The 17,617-nt window shown below is 42.7% G+C and overlaps 1 protein-coding gene across 5 annotated transcripts in view; it reads left to right on the plus strand.

Annotated features, from left to right (window-relative positions):
* Positions 1-6,722: 6,722 nt before the first annotated feature.
* The window catches only part of VPS41 (VPS41 subunit of HOPS complex), a 171,768-nt gene continuing 160,873 nt past the window's right edge, over positions 6,723-17,617 (plus strand). For 3 of the 5 annotated variants that reach the window (XM_073332850.1, XM_073332853.1, XM_073332854.1), the window contains exons 1-2: positions 6,723-6,788; positions 11,712-11,750. In XM_073332850.1, coding sequence (XP_073188951.1) covers positions 6,768-6,788; positions 11,712-11,750 — 60 coding nt within the window. In that variant the 5' untranslated portion in view covers positions 6,723-6,767. Of the gene's footprint in view, positions 6,789-9,756; positions 9,854-11,711; positions 11,751-17,617 lie in introns of those variants that run through there. The other 2 variants (XM_073332852.1, XM_073332851.1) reach the window with 2 other exon arrangements.

Consider the following 17,617-nt stretch of genomic DNA (forward strand, 5'->3'; position numbering starts at 1 on the left):
TCATTATCTAGGAAGTGGTATGGATACTTGCTACTGCCATGTTTCAAGGCAGAGATAAGGAAAGCAAAAACCCATTCTGTTGGTGCTTGGAATTTGAACATGGATCCAGACCTATATTCCAGTGACAATTCCTATCTATATAAGAGGATAGATCAAAAATCCAGATCAAAATTCTTCAAAACTTTGGAGCATTTGAAATCCAGATTTGTAACTGAATACCTGATAGACAGCACACCAGGGGCTCAGCATCCTTTTAGGTGACTACTACAGAACTCCATATAGCTGGAAGTTCTGTATTACAGGAGGTAGTCCAAACTTTCAAAAATCCAATTGTGATAGTGTGAAAACCCTTATTTGAGTATCTTATGAAAAATGTTCTCTCTTTTCTATTAGGAGTACTGCCAGAGTATCACTCTGATTCTAAAGATGTGCCTAAACCAGAACTTTGATGTGCTCAGAATATAAACCTGGATTCCAAATGTCCCGTAGTTGTCTAACTGGCTGCCCCAAACCTTTCGCACCCTCACTTTGGCAGGCAGTGTCTCCAGCAGCACAGAGGAAATGTATGCAGCAGTAGTTTCTGCTGAGCGTTTTAGCACAGTACAACATTCCTCTTATACAGTACTGCATTTTCATCTATACTAAAGTGTAGGTAAGTATTTTGTTTCCAAATGTTGATTGAAAATGAAAGATGCTCTATAAAGGCCTGACTCTGCAGGATGCTGAAAGCCTTAGGTGCTGAAGGCTTTCAAATCCCACAGATGAGATTAGGAGCTGACAGTTCTCAGCACCTCCCAAGAGGCAGAATCAGGTGCTAAAATATTAAATTTTCCTGACACAATAAACACTTGTAATCGTGGCAGATTGAATTCATACTTTAAGTCTGAACAAACAAAAATTAGTTTTGTGCTTTTCTGCCAGAAATAAGAAAGAAGCACATTGTAAGTAAATTGCATTGTTTATACCACTTATTCTATCTGTGGTCAAAACAAGAACAGCTGTTCTTTAACTGCTTTCTTTGTGACAAATATATTCCTTCATGTACTAGAGTACCAAAATTTGCCATTTCATTGCAGACTTTTACTTATAGGTGTTTATAAGTCAGTTATTAATATTCATTCTACTTTAAAACTTGCCATAAATGTCTCAGTCCAGAAGCAACTTTGTCTTTTCTAAAACTGGAAAAATATATTGGAGGCTGTTTCTCTTCTCTGTAATTACATTTTCAAACAGTAAATAAGATAGCTTGACCATTAGCCATTAGGGTGAACTCTTGGCCCCAATGAAGACAATAGGAGTTTTGCCACTGATTTTAATAGGGGTAGGGTTTCACTCTGTATTTCTATGTTCAGTAGATGCAATTGATCAGTTTAAAATCCACATAAGAGAAAGACCCTCTTGATGTTAGGACAAGAAAAAAAAGATTGCATTTATTAAAATATTGACATATGTTGGGGAGAATGTTTTCTGATACTTTAGGGCCTGAGTATACAACCATTATGTGGACGTACATCCCTTGGAAGCAAATGAACATTTTTATGTATATGCAGGCTCCAGCCCTTACTCTTGACTTGGTTTCACTTCAGTTAAATATATGCTAGAATGGAGAGAAGGTAAATGGCCTGAATTATGCCATGGAACCTCATGAAGGGGAAAACCATATATGTATCACACCAACCACCCCCCCCCCCCCCAAAAAAAAAGAGAGTACTTGTGGCACCTTAGAAACTAACAAATTTATTAGAGCATAAGCTTTCGTGAGCTACAGCTCACTTCATCAGCACAACACACGGAATTAAAGAGAGTTAAAAATATAAAGCTACTTGTGAAAAAACATTAGAAAGTTGCAGGCTTGTTCCTAGTCAGTTGTTGAAAGCTGATAGGGGTAGGCTCTCATCTTTCTTGTTGTCCCAGATCTTAGATATTTTAAAATTGTTTTTATACTGTAGTCAACTTGCTAAAGTTTTTGCACCACCATCCATTACTGTACATTAACAGAATTGTAAAACTATGCATCGTATATTTACACTGCTAATAGAGAGTCTCCTTTAACAAGTGGTATCGGCCTGTGTTTTTTGAGCAGCAGCATTAGAATCTCTGACCGCAATTGCTGGGAAGTTCCAAGTAACTATAGCATGCAGCATAGCTGCAACCACACAGTGCTAGGACGCTACAGAATTGTTATGATATACAGTATGCTGCAGTTACTAATAGTGTCATTGATGATACTTTACTCTTATTAACCTATATTATCAAAGAATCATAGAACTAGAAGGGACCTCGAGAGGTCATCTAGTCCAGTCCCCTGCACTCAAGGCAGGACTAAGCATTATCTATACCATCCCTGACAGGTGTTTGTCCAACCTGCTCTGAAAAATCCCCAATGATGGAGATTCCACAACCTCCCTAGGCAATTTAATCCAGTGTTTAAACACCCTGACAGTTAGGAAGTTTTTCCTAATGTCCAACCTAAACCTCCCTTGCTGCAATTTAAGCCCATTGCTTCTTGTCCTCTCTTCAGAGGTTAAGAATAACAATTTTTCTCCCTCCTCCTACAGAATTTTCTGTAGTAACTGGCTGGTGAATCTTGCCCATATGCTCAGGGTTTAGCTGATCGCCATATTTGGGGTCGGGAAGGAATTTTCCTCCAGGGCAGATTGGAAGAGGCCCTGGAGGTTTTTCACCTTCCTCTGCAGCATGGGGCACGGGTCACTTGCTGGAGGATTCTCTGCTCCTTGAAGTCTTTAAACCACGACTTGAGGACTTCAATAGCTCAGACATAGGTGAGAGGTTTTTCGCAGGAGTGGTGGGTGAAAATCTGTGGCCTACGTTGTGCAGGAGGTCAGACTAGAGGATCATAATGGTTCCTTCTGACCTAAATATCTATGAAACAACCTTTTATGTACTTGAAAACTGTTATCATGTCCCCTCTCAGTCTTCTCATCTCCAGACTAAACACAGCCAATTTTTTCAATCTTCCCTCAGAGGTCATGTTTTCTAGACCTTTCATCACTTTTGTTGCTCTTCTCTGGACTTTCTCCAATTTGTCCACATCTTTCCTGAAATGTGGCACCCAGAACTGGACACAATAAGCCAGTTCAGGCCTAATCAGCACAGAGTAGAGTGGAAGAATTACTTCTCGTGTCTTGCTTACAATACTCCTGCTAATACAGCCCAGAATGATGTCTGCTTTTTTTGCAACAGCGTTACAATGTTGACTCATAGTTAGTTTATAATCCACTATGACCCCCAGATCCCTTTCAGCAGTATTCCTTCCTAGGCAGTTATTTCCCATTTTGTATGTGTGCAACTGATTGCTCCTTCCTTAGTGGAGTACTTTGCATTTGTCCTTATTGAATTTCATCCTATTTACTTCAGACCATTTCTCCAGTTTGTCCATATCATTCTGAATTTTAATCCTATCCTCCAAAGAACTTGCAACTCTTCCCAGCCTGGTATTGTCCGCAAACTTTATAAGTGTACTCTCTATGCCATTATCAAAATCAGAGGGTCTCAAACTGTGGTCTGGTCCGCGAGCTGCATTCAGGTGGTCCATGGATAGTTCCCTCTAAGGTGCATGCCTGGGCGGCTGCACACAAGAGAATAAAGGGCCACCCACCTAATTAGTGGAGCCACGCAGGCATGGCTCCACTAATTAGGTGCCTGGACCCCAGGGAAGATGCACATGTAAGGTGAGGTGGTGGCCTTGGGGGAAATAGGGGGTAGCTGGGAGGGGGCAGTGGGGTGAGAAGAGGGGGTGAGGGGAATTTAGGATGTGCAGGGTTGCGGTGGTCAGAGAAAGAGGTGACTTTCCCCAGCTCCAAGGCTGCAGCTGGAGGGGAGAGACAGCCCTCCTTCCCAGCCCCAGCTCAGAGGCTGCCACAGCGGGGGAGAGACCACCTTGCTTCCCAGCTCCAGCTCGGGGGCTGCCACAGCGTGGGGGAGAAGGACAGACCCCCCTCCTTCCCAGCCCCAGCTTGGGGGCTGCCGCGGCCAGGGAGAGAGGGTACATCCATCGCATTAGGAAGGTAAAACTACTGATATTAAAATATGAGTTTTGTGCTTTTATCTGTAGAACAAAAAAACATTAATTTTTATTAAGGGTTTTTTTATATAGCACTTTTATCCAAAGCGTTTTACAATAGTTAGCTAATTTGGAAAGATCATTAAGTGGTCCACCGAGATCCTGAGCAATTTTCAAGTGGTCTGCAAAAAAAAAAGTTTGAGAATCACTGATCTAAATCATTGATGAAGATATTGAACAGGACCGGACCCAGAACCAATCCCTGCGGGACCCCACTCATTATGCCCTTCCAGCATGACTGTGAACCACTGATAACTACTCTCTGGGAACGATTTTACAACCAGTTATGCACCCACCTTATAGTAGCTCCATCTAGGCTGTATTTCCCTAGTTTGTTTATGAGAAGGTCATGAGAGACAATATCAAAAGCCTTACTAAAGTCAAGATATATCACATTTGCTGCTTCCCCCCACATCCACAAGGCTTGTTACCCTGTCAAAGAAAGCTATCAGGTTGGTTTGACACAATTTGTTCTTGACAAATCCATGCTGACTGTTATTTATCACTTTATTATCTTCTAGGTGTTTGCAAATTTATTGCTTAATTATTTGCTCCATTATCTTTCCGGGTACAGAAGTTAAGCTGACTGGTCTGTAATTCCCTAGGTTGTTCTTATTTCCCTTTTTATAGACGGGCAATATATTTGCCCTCTTCCAGTCTTCTGGAATGTCTCCCGTCATCCAGGGCTTTTCAAAGATAATTGCTAATAGCCAGATATCTCCTCAGTCAGCTCCTTCAGTATTCTAGGATACATTTAGCCTAGAAGTTGCAAAGAGGCAACTCTTTTAAATACAACAGACATTTAATTTTTATAGTTAGAGAAGAAAATTATTTAAATACTTGCAGGTACAGAAGAGACATCTTGACTCCTGCATTGCAAACTGAAGGTATAAAGTTCTATACAGTAACTCTAAAATGATAACTGACACTGCATTTCTTCACAGCAGCTCTAAATTTGCAGAAGTTGGGTTGTTTCAAGAGATCAAAAATCATGAGTGAGACTCCAAAATATCATGAGATTGGCACCAAAATCATGAGATTTTTAAAAAGCTTATATTGTGGTCTTTTGATTTTTGAACATATTTTGTACTTCCTTGTGTGTGAGACAATTAGTGCTGCCCATTCACTCAGTTTTATTGGTAAGGTGATTTTGACTTCTGCTGCGGGTACTCTCACTCCGACATCTGCCTGTTCCCTGCCCAGAAATTTATTCTGTCCCCTATCAGTGCAGCCAATCTCCCCTTGCACCCATTCAGCTTAGCCCTTGGACCATTAGTTCAACCTCCCCTACATCAGTTCTGTCCCACCCAGGCCCCAGCACCATCAGTTCACCCCCTCAGCCTCACCTCTGCTCCTCCTGGGGCGCTTCCCTTTCCTCTCTCAGGCCTGAGGGGAGCTGCAGCAGGGTCCCTTGAGTCCTTCCAGGCTGGGGGGAGGGTGGCAACTGCAGGGTCTCTTCAACCCCCTCCACTGTGCCTTCCAAGGCCAGGTATTGTAGACAGGAAGTGGGGAGATCACAGGGACTGTCCCCATTGCTCACAAGTGGAGAGAGAAAAGAGAGAGCAGCAAAGCTACACTGAGCTGTTGAACTTTTTGCTCCCGCTTCCCCTCTTGTGAGAATGGTGTTAGCCGGTCGCTGAGAAAAAGGGAGTGCTCTTCCTACAGCAGCGCTGATTGCTCTGCCCCAAGCAGTGGGCAAGTGGAGTAGATAGCTTTTCAGAGCGGGCTTTCCCACTGGCAGGGCTCAAATTTGCTAGAGAGCGAGAGCTTCACTTCTCTCCCTCCCGGCCTCTAGCACAGCCAAAATCATATCACTAGCAACAAAATAATGGGAGTTGGCAACACTGGAGGAAAGCAATTTTGGTCCCTGCTTCAGGAGCTCTCACAAGAGAAACCAGCTAAGAGCTGGGCTCCAGTGTGCTCGACACTGTTCAAACACATAGTAAGAATTGGCCCCTGACCTGAAGAACTTGCAATCCAATGCAAAGCATGGTGGTGAGTTTGTGACATGGGAGCTGTAACTTGTCAAACTCATCTCATCTCATCTGGGGCTACTAAACTTGTTAGATAGCAATAACTTTTAATCCCTGCTGAACTGGGCAGGATTCCAGTTGTCTTCATTATTATTTTAAGTCTCCTAAGTGGTGTTTTTCTTAAACCCCCACCTTCTGAAATCATGTCAATACCTCAGGATCTCAAGCTTTCATTTTAAAGTAGGAAGTTTCTAGCCCTCGTGGTTGAGGAGAAAAACATGAAAATGCCAAGTTCCCCCTAAAGGCTTAAAAACCACAACAAAATAACAACAGGTTTATTATTGTTCTAATTGCTCGTCATGTTTAAGGCAACCTCATAATTTCTTGGGGCCTAGCTCCTGGTTTTTTTCAATGGTTGTGGCCGGCAGTGCTCTGTCGCTTACTAATACTGTCTGATAGTGCAGCCATTTGCACCAAGGTGTTGCCTGTGCACCAGTGAGGCAGGCGCATAGGTTAAACGCGCTCATGAGCTTGTAAATCTGTTTAATCCCCCCACCAGCAACGGCAAGGCCGGTACAGAGGCCTCCCCCCTCCTGCCAGCCCTAACCCCAGCAGCAGGAGAGGAAGTAGAAAAAACTACATTACCCAAGCTGCCTCCGCCGCCCTCTGGCTTCCCGCGGCCTCTCACATGACTGCCGGGCGGCTGCAGCATGGCGGAAGCAGAGGAGAAGGTAAAGGCTCTGCCAGCTGCACAGTGGGAGCCCCAGTGTTTGCTCCAGGCGGAGGAGTTAAACTAAGGCAGCGGAGAAACCACTGTGTTTCCATGAAGGGGAAGAGAGAGGCTTCTGGAGGGGTAGCAGCAGCAGCAGGGGGCGGGGATTAGGGGGAGGGCTGTGGGGGGGCAGCGGGAGGGGGTTGGGATTGGGGGAGGGTTGTAGGGGGCAGAGGCGGCATGGGGATGGGGGGGCGGTTGTGGGGGGCGGGAGAGGGTTGGGGAGGGCTGTGGGGAGCAGAGGCAGTGGGAGGGATGGGGATAGAGGGGCAGAGGCAGCAGGAGGGGTGGAGTTTGGAGGAGGGTTGTGGGGAGCAGAGGCAGTGGGAGGGATGGGGATAGAGGGGCAGAAGCAGCAGGAGGGGTGGAGTTTGGAGGAGGGTTGTGGGGGGCAGAGGCGGCATGCGATGGGGGTAGAGGTAGCAGGAGTGGGTGCGGATTGGGGGAGGAGTAGGAGCTGCAGGAGTAGAATTGGGAATGGATGTTTGTGGAAAGCAGAACTGGAGGGCTTTGTGGGCAGAAGGGTGATGTAGAGGGTTCGTGCACAATTTTGCTGCCTACTCTGTATCTACTCTTTTTGAAGATACCAGTACAGTGTGATCCTGAAGGCATTTAAAGCTGAGGCTGAAACCCTGTTAATCTCTGTCTGAGGTTCAGAATCAATATTGTAGTCTCATTCATTTTCACATATGCATAAAAATTGCTTAAAGTCCTGAATTAATGAGCATGAAATCACCAGCCACACTAGTTTGACTTCTATAAAGCTATTGGATATTAAATATCACTCATTTATTAGTTATATCAAATTCTTACTGAGTTTGGTGGCTATGATTTTGTCAAAGTTAAGTTCTTAGTGTTATTTTATGAGGAGAGAATATTACCGTTTCTTAAATTATTTTAGAGATTATTATTGGTGAATTCTGGGTTGGACCTATTCTTAAATGTTATATACCAACAATTTGTTTTAAATTACTTTTATAATTGGTCATATTACCCTATATGAGAAAATCCTCTTCTTGGGAATTGTATTGTACAGGGAAACCTGTCTTTAGAGTTTGTCCAAAATTTAATCTCTTCCATGGTCATTCCATGGTATAGACTAGAGCTCTGCTTCCTTTAAATGTTTTATCTTTTTTTTTAAAGCAACTTTTATATTCTGAGGGCGAAGAAGGAGGTGTGTTAAATCTTCGAATGACAAAACAAATCTTTGATAGTCATTAAGGTCTTGATCTGGTGTAGTGCACTGTATTGGCAGATCAAAGAATTTAGGAAGATCCAATAAAGGATTGGACATTTATATGTATAACAGGAATATCCAGAGTTATCTTAATAGATAACTTTTGGGTGGGGGGGCAGGGGAAAGAGATACTAAACTTCATGCCTTAGAATTTAAGGCAGTCTCTAACTATTGGATATCCGGGTGAAACCTAATGGGGAGGGGTGGCGGCAGATTATCCCATGCCTGCCTATTGCAGGGTTCTTGCACTTTAGAATTATCTGGTAATGGCAGACTGGGATTCTGGACTAGATGGATTTCAGGTCTCATCCGTAATGGCAATTCAAATGTTTCGATCCCTCTACATGCCTGGAGCCCCTTTGAAGTGAGTCCAGGGGTCAGCATGTGCTGAGCTCCTGGCAAGATTGAGGCTGAAGAACCTCATTCTGCAGTTCTATGAGTGAAGCAGTTTTAGTATTAAATTTAGTATGTGACTCAAGAAAAAGTGGTAATCATTACAGTATTAGCCTTTCAAATAGTGTAATAGGCAGTATTCTATGTGTAGGGTCCAGTCCTGTCAGTGTATAGTCGGTGGGATTACTCCTGTGTAAAGTTATACATTTAAATGTGGGCAGGACTGGGGCCTAAGTTTTAATGTAATATTTTACAATAAACCCTGGCAGGTAGGCTTTAAGGCAGGATCTTTGGAATCTGGGGGCAGATGTAATAATGTCAGGGTAACGTGTGAACGCACAGCTGATTGTTACATGCAGACTGCTTCACTTCAGAGGAAGATCAAGAATGCAGAGGTGGAAGAAAGACATAAGTCCATCTGAATTGGTTGGGAGAGAGATTCTCTTCTGGAAAATGGGGAACAAGTATGGGGGAGAGTGGGATATTCTCTGGAAGGCAGCTGAAATTTTGGTTGTTCTAGACCACCTTTTAATACACTTGTTACATATAGTACTTTTCAGCTCAAAAAGACTCTGTCTATGGAGCATTCTTTGGAGTTGGTTCCTGTATGTGAGACAAGAATAAAATAGGTTTAAGAAAAAGTTTCCCAACCCAAGTATAGCAGTTTCATATGCTATAAATATAATTTGTTTAAAGCCTTCAGAAATTTGGCTTTCCCATATCTTCTCCACTGCCACACACACGCTTTCTATCAGTATGTAGGGCATAATAAAGCTTAGGAGAACTATTTTTCCCAGGATTTACTTCCTAACTATGGAGAAATTTAAATTCTCTGAAGGAGGCAGGTCCTACTGTTGGTATTTATCAGATATGCACCTCTTCTACAATGTTGTGGATTTTGTTGGTCGAGGCAGTTTTTGTGTTCTTTCCATTGTCTTTGTCACTAAAATCTATAATTAGTGCACCTCATTAAGGCACAGTCAAATATAAAAGTATCATTAAAAATCCTTACTTTTTAAATTAATGAACACCTTTTGATTATTAAAACACTCTGATTTAATTGTTTGCATTTCTCTCCTTTTGGACTATCATATGAGAGTGGTCGTTTCACTTTTGCTTATGGTCAATTTTGCATGTAGAAGATGCTGTGACTTATGTTTGGGTTTCCCTACACTAGAGAGGAACTATAAATAGTGTGTGTATGCAGGTGAACTTTCATTGGAATTTAGGTTTTTTGATTTTTCTTCCGTACCTATCTAAGTTACAAGCCTAAAGTCAGTTGATGGCGTCTGTTTTTAGTGTAAAGGGAAAACCCTCCCACAACAACGTGGATGGAAGACTGCATTTGGTGAGATGCATTGTCAAGTTTGCCAAATCAGAGATTAACTATACAGGTTAGGAATACTTTTAAATTTCCCCAGTTTTCTCATCTGTGTATCATTTCTCCATTCTTAGGCTTCTTGAAAACCAGCATCTGCCAATTGGCTGAAATATACAACACCACTGATTCCCCGCCCCCCTGACCCCAGAGTGTGACAGGCCTGCCATTGATAGTTACTAGTTCACTGTTTGGGATTCTGGTCACCTACTAGTCACTCAGCAGGGATTTTCTGTTCACAGTTAGGAGACTATTTTAAAAATAAAAAATAGAATTCAGGATAATCCTCTTGGTTCATACATTTAAAAAAAACCCATCCCAACAAAACCCCATTGTAGTCATGACTGTGGTTACTATTCCAATTTTACTTGTGGGAATGGGAGAAGTCAGGCAGAAAGCTTTTCAGAGTAGCTCCCTTGCATCATGAGTTAGCAGGGTACCTGTCAATTCTAAACACCCAAAAACACTGCCAGCGTCCTATCAGGTGATGCAGAGTCTGTTCATTAGCTTCCCAAATCAAGATTTCCTTTTTAATTTTGAACTATGACTTGAACAGAGAATAAACAGTTGCACCCGTTTAAGGACAATATTTTAGAGATGGGCCTGTCTGTAGTTAATAAAGCTTGGAAAGGCAGATGACTGTAAGCATGGTAATGTCTTGTATGGAGTCACTAACAGTAAATGGAAATGTGACTTTTTTTCCCCTCTCTAAATGGTTTTGCTTGGTTACTAAAAGTGATCTTCAACCATGCAGAGAAGACATTTGTTATGTGCTTAGAGGTTACAATAAGCACATTTTTATAGCACAAAAATAAATAAATGTGACCAACAAACTAAAGATGAAACACTGGTAATCATCAGTATTAGATTTTCTTTCCGCTTCATCTCTCTTCTCATTGTCTGTAACTTTGTCTCTCGTGAATGCTGTACCTAAATATCTTATTGTCAAAATATTACTTCATAAGATTTGAAATACTTCTTCTCTTTTGTTCGTTCTTTGTTTATATCATGGGCTGTTGTTAAAATGCTTACGTTCACTGTCAGCATATTAGTTGTAACCTTTTATTGCTATTGATAACTATAAATACGTTAAGTAAATCTTCATTTTGCTGACCTTTTTGAGGAGACATGGCATCAGCAGATTTCACCAGTGGACAGGTGAGAGATTAGCAAGAGTAGGCTCTTCTTTTTTTTTTTTTTTTTTGTAGGATGGCAAGATTCATTGTCTTGAAAGGCAGATGTTTTAAAGGCACAGTTTCTTTGAAGGTTTGAGCAAGCACTCTGTCTGAATTGTGCATAAATGGAAGAGTTATTATTTAATATGCATCATCATTAGAATTTTCTGGGAAACTGTTTTAAAGAGTTAACCAGTTCAAAATAAGCCAATGAATTAATGGGCGAATAGTGGCTAAATACAGAAGTTGGCCTGTGGATCACTTGAGCATGCAGTTCTGTCCCGTGGGCCGAGATGCTGGAGATTGCTTTGCAAGATGGATTGCCCATTGCTGGTGAGGGAAAGCCTTTTACAGGTACCTGACTATTGCTTAGAGTCTTAGATGGTGCACGTTTCTGGAATGATGTGGTATTAGTTACTGTCTGCTTTAGGGTAGCCAACAGTAGCGTCACAGCCAACCAGTGCCAGTGACTGTCAGTGTGGTACCAGATTACAAGTCCTAAACACAGAATGGGTATGGATAAATAAGAAAATCAGAAAAGATAATCATTTATCTGTAACACATTCAGAATCACTTGAAACTCTATTGACCTTTTGCCTCTAATAAAAAGACTTGTAGAATTAAAAAAGTAAAGATAATTATCATTTGCTCTGCACACACGTTAAATTTTTTTCTTCATGCTTTTTTTATCGCTTTCAGGAAATCAGATCTAACGAAGAATCTACAGATGATTCTGAGGTAAGACTGTGTACAGGGGCCTCATGGTTGTAGTGTTTAAACTGCATTGTTATCAATATGCAGGGTTTTTTTGGGGTCTTGTTTTTTTTTGTTCGTTTGTTTCTATTTTGTCAGCCGCTTATTTACAAGAGAAGCTGTGTTTGTGTTCTAACAGGTAGTTTGAGCTGTGGGCAAATTAATAGTGAAAGTGCATCCTTTTAAAAAAAATAAAAATGCAACTTGATATTAAAGCCTGGGATCACAAGATTTTAATAAAGTGAATCATGTTAGAAGGTAAAACTTAAATTCATGCATTTCTGCTTTGAACAAATGAAAATGTGATTGACAATGTCATTTCTATATATTACATTAAAGAAATGCAACTGATATTTAATGATTTCACAGCCTGAATTTAGTCTTAGTTTATGCAGCACATGTTTGCCAGATCGTATTTTGAAACAAGATTGGCCTATTGACTTAAAATGTTTGCACCATCCAAAACATTTAAGTATTCAGGTGGTGTTATTGGGTGAGCAGAAGAAAGGGAGCTGAAATGAATCCAAGTCTTTCCTCCTTACGCCAGTGCAGTACATCCAAACTTAGTTCTTGGGTGCGACTGCGGAAGTCCAATGTACAGTACTTCAATTTTTGCATTGTATGTAAACACAAGGGTCAAACTGGGGGCAGGGGAGGGGAGTGGAATAGGTGGCAGTGCTCTCCCAAGCTCTCCCAATAGGGTGGTGGACAGATGCTATCATGTTAGGCATTGCCTCGGCATGTAGACTAGAACAAGGGTGACCGTCACCCATTATCAATTAGATAGTTTAAAGTGGCTCCCAATGCTCAAAACTAGAATGAAATGGTGATGATAGAAACATTGCTCTTCACCTAGGGGTGTTAACTGCACTGGAGATTGGTATCTAGGGTTCAGGCATTGGCTGTGATTAGGCTGTCTAGTCCCCTAGTGGATTTTGTTGGTGGTCCTGATTCCCCTCTTGGGTGAGTTTGTAGTCGGGGGGGGCCCTTGAGTCCCCTGTGCTGGGTTGACCTCTCCTTTCCTTGGTGATTGTGGTGGCTGTATTTGTCCTGGGCTGGATTTTCTCCTTCCTTCCTGGCTGCAGGGTTTGCTATGATATTTTCACTCCTTGGCCTCAGCAACCTCCTGGCTCCTCCTGCTGTCCCACCCCCTCTGCCTGCAGTTTCAGCTGTTGCAACCCCAGCTTGCAGCTACTGTTGAAGCAGCTACCTGAGCCAGGGCTTTCATGACTCAGTCTTGGGCAGCAACACTCTGGAATCTTGTCACCCCTGGGTCTGATTGGCCTGTGATAGTGATGGGGATAGGCAGTGATGAGCTGCCAAAATCTTAACCGATTCTCTCCTCACCCCACGAGGGGGTCGTGGCCCACCACTGCCCCCCGGGGACTCCTGCCCCATCCACCCCCCTCCCCTGTGTCCTGACTGCCCCCAGAACTGGGCTGGAGGGTCTCGTGGGCCACTGTAGTGGGTGCCCACCCCGCCCCTAAGAGCCAGAGGGACCTGCCGGGGGGGCGAGGTGGGGAGTCCTGGCGGTGCTTACCTGGGGCAGCTCCGAGGAAGCATCCAGCAGGTCCCTCTGGCTCCTAGGGGTGGGGGAGCGTAGTTGGGGGGGAGCAGGGGGAGCGGCCGCTCCCCCCACTGATCACATCAAAAGTGGTGCCTTAGGCGCCGACTCCGTGGGTGCTCCAGGGCTGGAACACCCATGGGGAAAATTTGGTGGGTGCAGAGCCAAATTTGGTGGGTGCCCAGCCCCAGCTCACCTCACCTCCGCTCCGCCTCCTCCCCTGAGCGCGCCGCCCCGCTCTGCTTCTCCGCACCCTCCCCCAGCTTACCGTGAATCAGCTGTCTGTGCGGGAAGCCTGGGAGGGCTGAGATGTAGGCGGCGGCTTCACGCTCAGAGGCGGAGGTGAGCTGGGGCGGGGAGCGGTTCCCCTGTGCCGCACCCCCCCCCCCGGGTTACCTGCTGCGGCGTGGGCGGCCCTCCTTGTGTCCCAACTCACCTCCGCTCTGCCTCTGCCTCCCTGGGCCTGAGCGCGAAGCCGCCGCCTGTTTCTCAGCCTTCCCGCACAAACAGCTGATTTGCGGGAAGCCGGACGGTGGGGGGGGGCGGGGGAGGGCGGGCGGAGAAGCAGAGCGGGGCAGCACGTTCAGGGGAGAAGGCAGAGGCGAGCTGGGGCCAGGCGCGGGATGGGGAGCTGCCGTGGGTGCTCTGCACCCATCAAATTTTCCCTGTGGGTGCTCCAGTCCCGGAGCACCCATGGAGTCGACGCCTAAGGTGCCACTTTTGGCCAGTTGTTAAATTTAGAAGCCCTTTTAGAACCGGTTCTAAAATTTAACAGATTTAAAATTTAAAATTTTAGAACAGGCTTCTAAATTTAACAATCGGTTCTAACGAACCGGTGCGAACTGGCTCCAGCTCACCACTAGGGATAGGGCTGCATGGGATGAACCTCAGCTATGTGCTGATGCCACCCATTGTGTACAACAGTAACCCACTCTCCATTGCTGTCTTCAGATTCCGTGACTTCTTTGACCTCTGTTTCATAATCGTAGCCTTACTAATTGTTGAAGGTGGAGCTGGGCAAAAAACAGGCTGCAATTTTTGTCTATATTTTCAGTTTTTCCCCTTAGTTAACTTTGGTCCAAAAAATTGTCAAAATTACTCATGTCAAAATCTTTCAACCAGCTTGTGGCAGTGCACCTTTATGTTAGTCTATAAATACACAGAGTAATACGCACCTACTTTTCAGTCCTATTGAGAAGGTATGACAGGACCTAAAGGATCAAATCCTAATTCTGGTTCCTACTCAAGATAGTGAAGAACTACTCAAGATAGTTAAGTCCAAAGCAGACTGTGAAGCTTTACAAAAAGATCTCCTAAAACTGGGTGACTGGGCAAGAAAATGGCAGATGAAATTCAGTATTGATAAATGCGAAATAGTGCTCATTGGACAACATCGTCCCAATGATACGAATAAAATGATAGGGTCCAAATTAGCTGTTACACTCAAGAAAGAGGTAGTGGAGTAATTGTGGATAGTTCTCGGAAAACATCCACTCAATGTGCAGCGGCAGTCAAAAAAAGCTAACAGAATGTTGGGAATCATTAAGAAAGGAGTAGATAGTAAGATAGAGGCAATATGATCTTTTCTATGTAAATCCATGATACGCCCACATCTAGAATACTGCATGCAGATATGGTCGCCCCATCTCAAAAAGAGGTATTGTAATCGGAAAAGGGCAACAAAAATGATTTGGGATATGAGGAGAGATTAATAAGACTGTGACTTTTCAGCTTGGAAAAGAGATGATTAAGGGGGGGTACGATAGAGGTCTATAAAATCAGGACTGGTGTGGAGAAAGTAAATAAGGAAGTCTTATTTACTCCTTCTCATAATGCAAGAACTAGGGGTCACCAAATGAAATTAATAAGCAGTAGGTTTAAAACAAACCAAAGGAAGTATTTCTTCACACAATGCATAGTCAACCTGTGGAACTCGTTGCCAGAGGATGTTGTGAAGGTCAAGACTATAACAGGATTCAGAAAAGAATTGGATAAATTCATGGAGGATAGGACCATTAATGACTGATAGCCAGGATGGGCAGGGATAGTATCCATAGCTTCAGTTTGCCAGAAGCTGGGACTGGGTGACGGGCTGGATCACTTGGTGATTACCTGTTCTGTTCATTCCCTCTGGGGTACGTGGCATTGGCCATTGTCGGAAGACAGGATACTAGGCTAGGTGGACCTTTGGTCCAACTCAGTCTGGACATTCTTCTTCTTTTTTTGTATAAGGACACGTGATGTGTTGTCTTTAAATATTTAGCTGTTATAACAAGCCTGGAAACAATATCTAAAATGTGCTGGAGTGAACTAGTGAAACACATCCATGTTACCTGGAGGTCCACATCTTTGACTAAACCGTTTTCTATGATCATTCATGCATAATTATCAAATGATATATGCTGGCCCTTCAGACGCATGAAGACTACGTGTGGTGAATTGCTGCTTTAATTCTCTTGATGTGAAATGTATATGGTCATGGATTAGTTTGTCCATATCACTGTGTTTTCACTCTTTTTTTTTTATATACTAAACATAATACATTATGAGATTAGGAGTTGGTATTGATAGGCAGTGTTATGTAGTGGTTATAGCAGAGGACTGGACTCACTGAACCCATGGCAAGATTTACCTATGTGACTAGGGCAAACTATTTTAATTCTCTGTGCCTTGGTTTATACATAAGTAAAATATGTATAACATTTATTACATGGATTTATTATAGGCAGTTACCACTATATTCATAACAAAATTAATGGCAGACAATTGATGTTAGCTTTAATCCCTTTGAGATTCTTGAACATAAGGGACAATTGCAAATGATGAGCTTGTTATCAGAGGAGGCAAGGTGTAATTGCCCATGTTAAGCTTTATCTTCTTGCAAAAATTTTCTTCTGTAGTGTGGAAAGGGTGAATGAATAATCATAGAATCACAGAGTTAGAAGGGACCGCATGTCCCTCTTTGAACAATTCCTCCACCTCCCCACTCTGAATTGAGTGCACACAAGGAAAAAACTCTCTTCTGTTAGTCCTTACTGTGACTTCACAGCACCATCTTGCTGTCTTTTTTTCTATTAGATTGTAAGCTTGTTGAGACAGGGACTCTCTCCATTCTGTGTGTCTGTCAAAAGTGAGCATATTGTCTGCTCTTAACAAGTGATAATATAATGCTAATAATTTTCCCACTTGCATAGTCTGCTTTGAGTTACCTGTTTGTTTATGAATGTTAAGATGTTGTTTGTACGGAATCAATGACAGAGCGTATGATGTTTTGCAAAAGCAGAGCATGTGATCAATCTCAGACGTGTGATGTTTTGCAAAAGTGACTGTTTTGCCTATATGATGTCACACAGCTCTTCATTGCAAATCTGGTTTCCACTGGTCCTGTAAGTTGAATTCCTGAGGCCATTTAAATGTGTTTATTGTTTTCCAGTTGTTTAAATTAGAATGTCTAAAGCACATAGGTATAAGTTAGTAGAGGTCGTGCATATTTTTGTATGTTCAGCAAACCTTTCAGTGATGATGGTGGTAGTTATTTGTGTCACCACTATGCAATTGTAGCAGATCTTTCTTGGTTACTACACTACAGTTTACTCTCTCTTTCATATCCTTACATATGATATGGGGTATTATGAGCTTTTACTTATCATGTAGACAGGCTACTATTTATTCTCCCATGATATGGTGAGCAAACAATATATCTAAAATGGTATTTTAATTCTCGGGGGGCGGGGAGGAAGTACTTTAGCTGCAAAGTATTTTCACAGCAATCTTGAAGCACTGACATCTATTTTTTTTTAAACTTCTGTCATTTTTTAAAATGGCACATGTGATGTACATCATTTTCCCCAACCCATAAAACAATCAGGTGTGCTACATTTTAGATTGAACAGGTTTATTTCACAGAAAAGTTCTAGATACGATGCTACTTCATGGGTGTATTTAACATTATTTTACAGCACCTAGAGTTGCGTATTAGGGCTGTCACATTTGATGAGGCCTTAAAAAGCAAACAAACAAACAAAAAAGAATATACTGACCTTTGACTGTTCATAAACAGTGGAGAAGAAAGTCTGAATAAATTATGTACAGCATGAAGCGAAATTTCTCTGTTTTTAATATTACTCTTCCTTCCTGCAGTGTACCTGTAAGTGGTTACTTTTACAACTGAGCTTGCTTTTCCCAACCAAATCTTAATTAGATTTTGGTATCTAATTGGCAAAAATCTTCTCACGTGTTTGTTAGCTTTATATCAATGCTTCTTAACAGATCTGTGGTACAAAGCTGA

This window comes from Lepidochelys kempii, chromosome 2, assembly GCF_965140265.1.
Source record: "Lepidochelys kempii isolate rLepKem1 chromosome 2, rLepKem1.hap2, whole genome shotgun sequence".
NCBI lineage: Eukaryota > Metazoa > Chordata > Testudines > Cheloniidae > Lepidochelys > Lepidochelys kempii.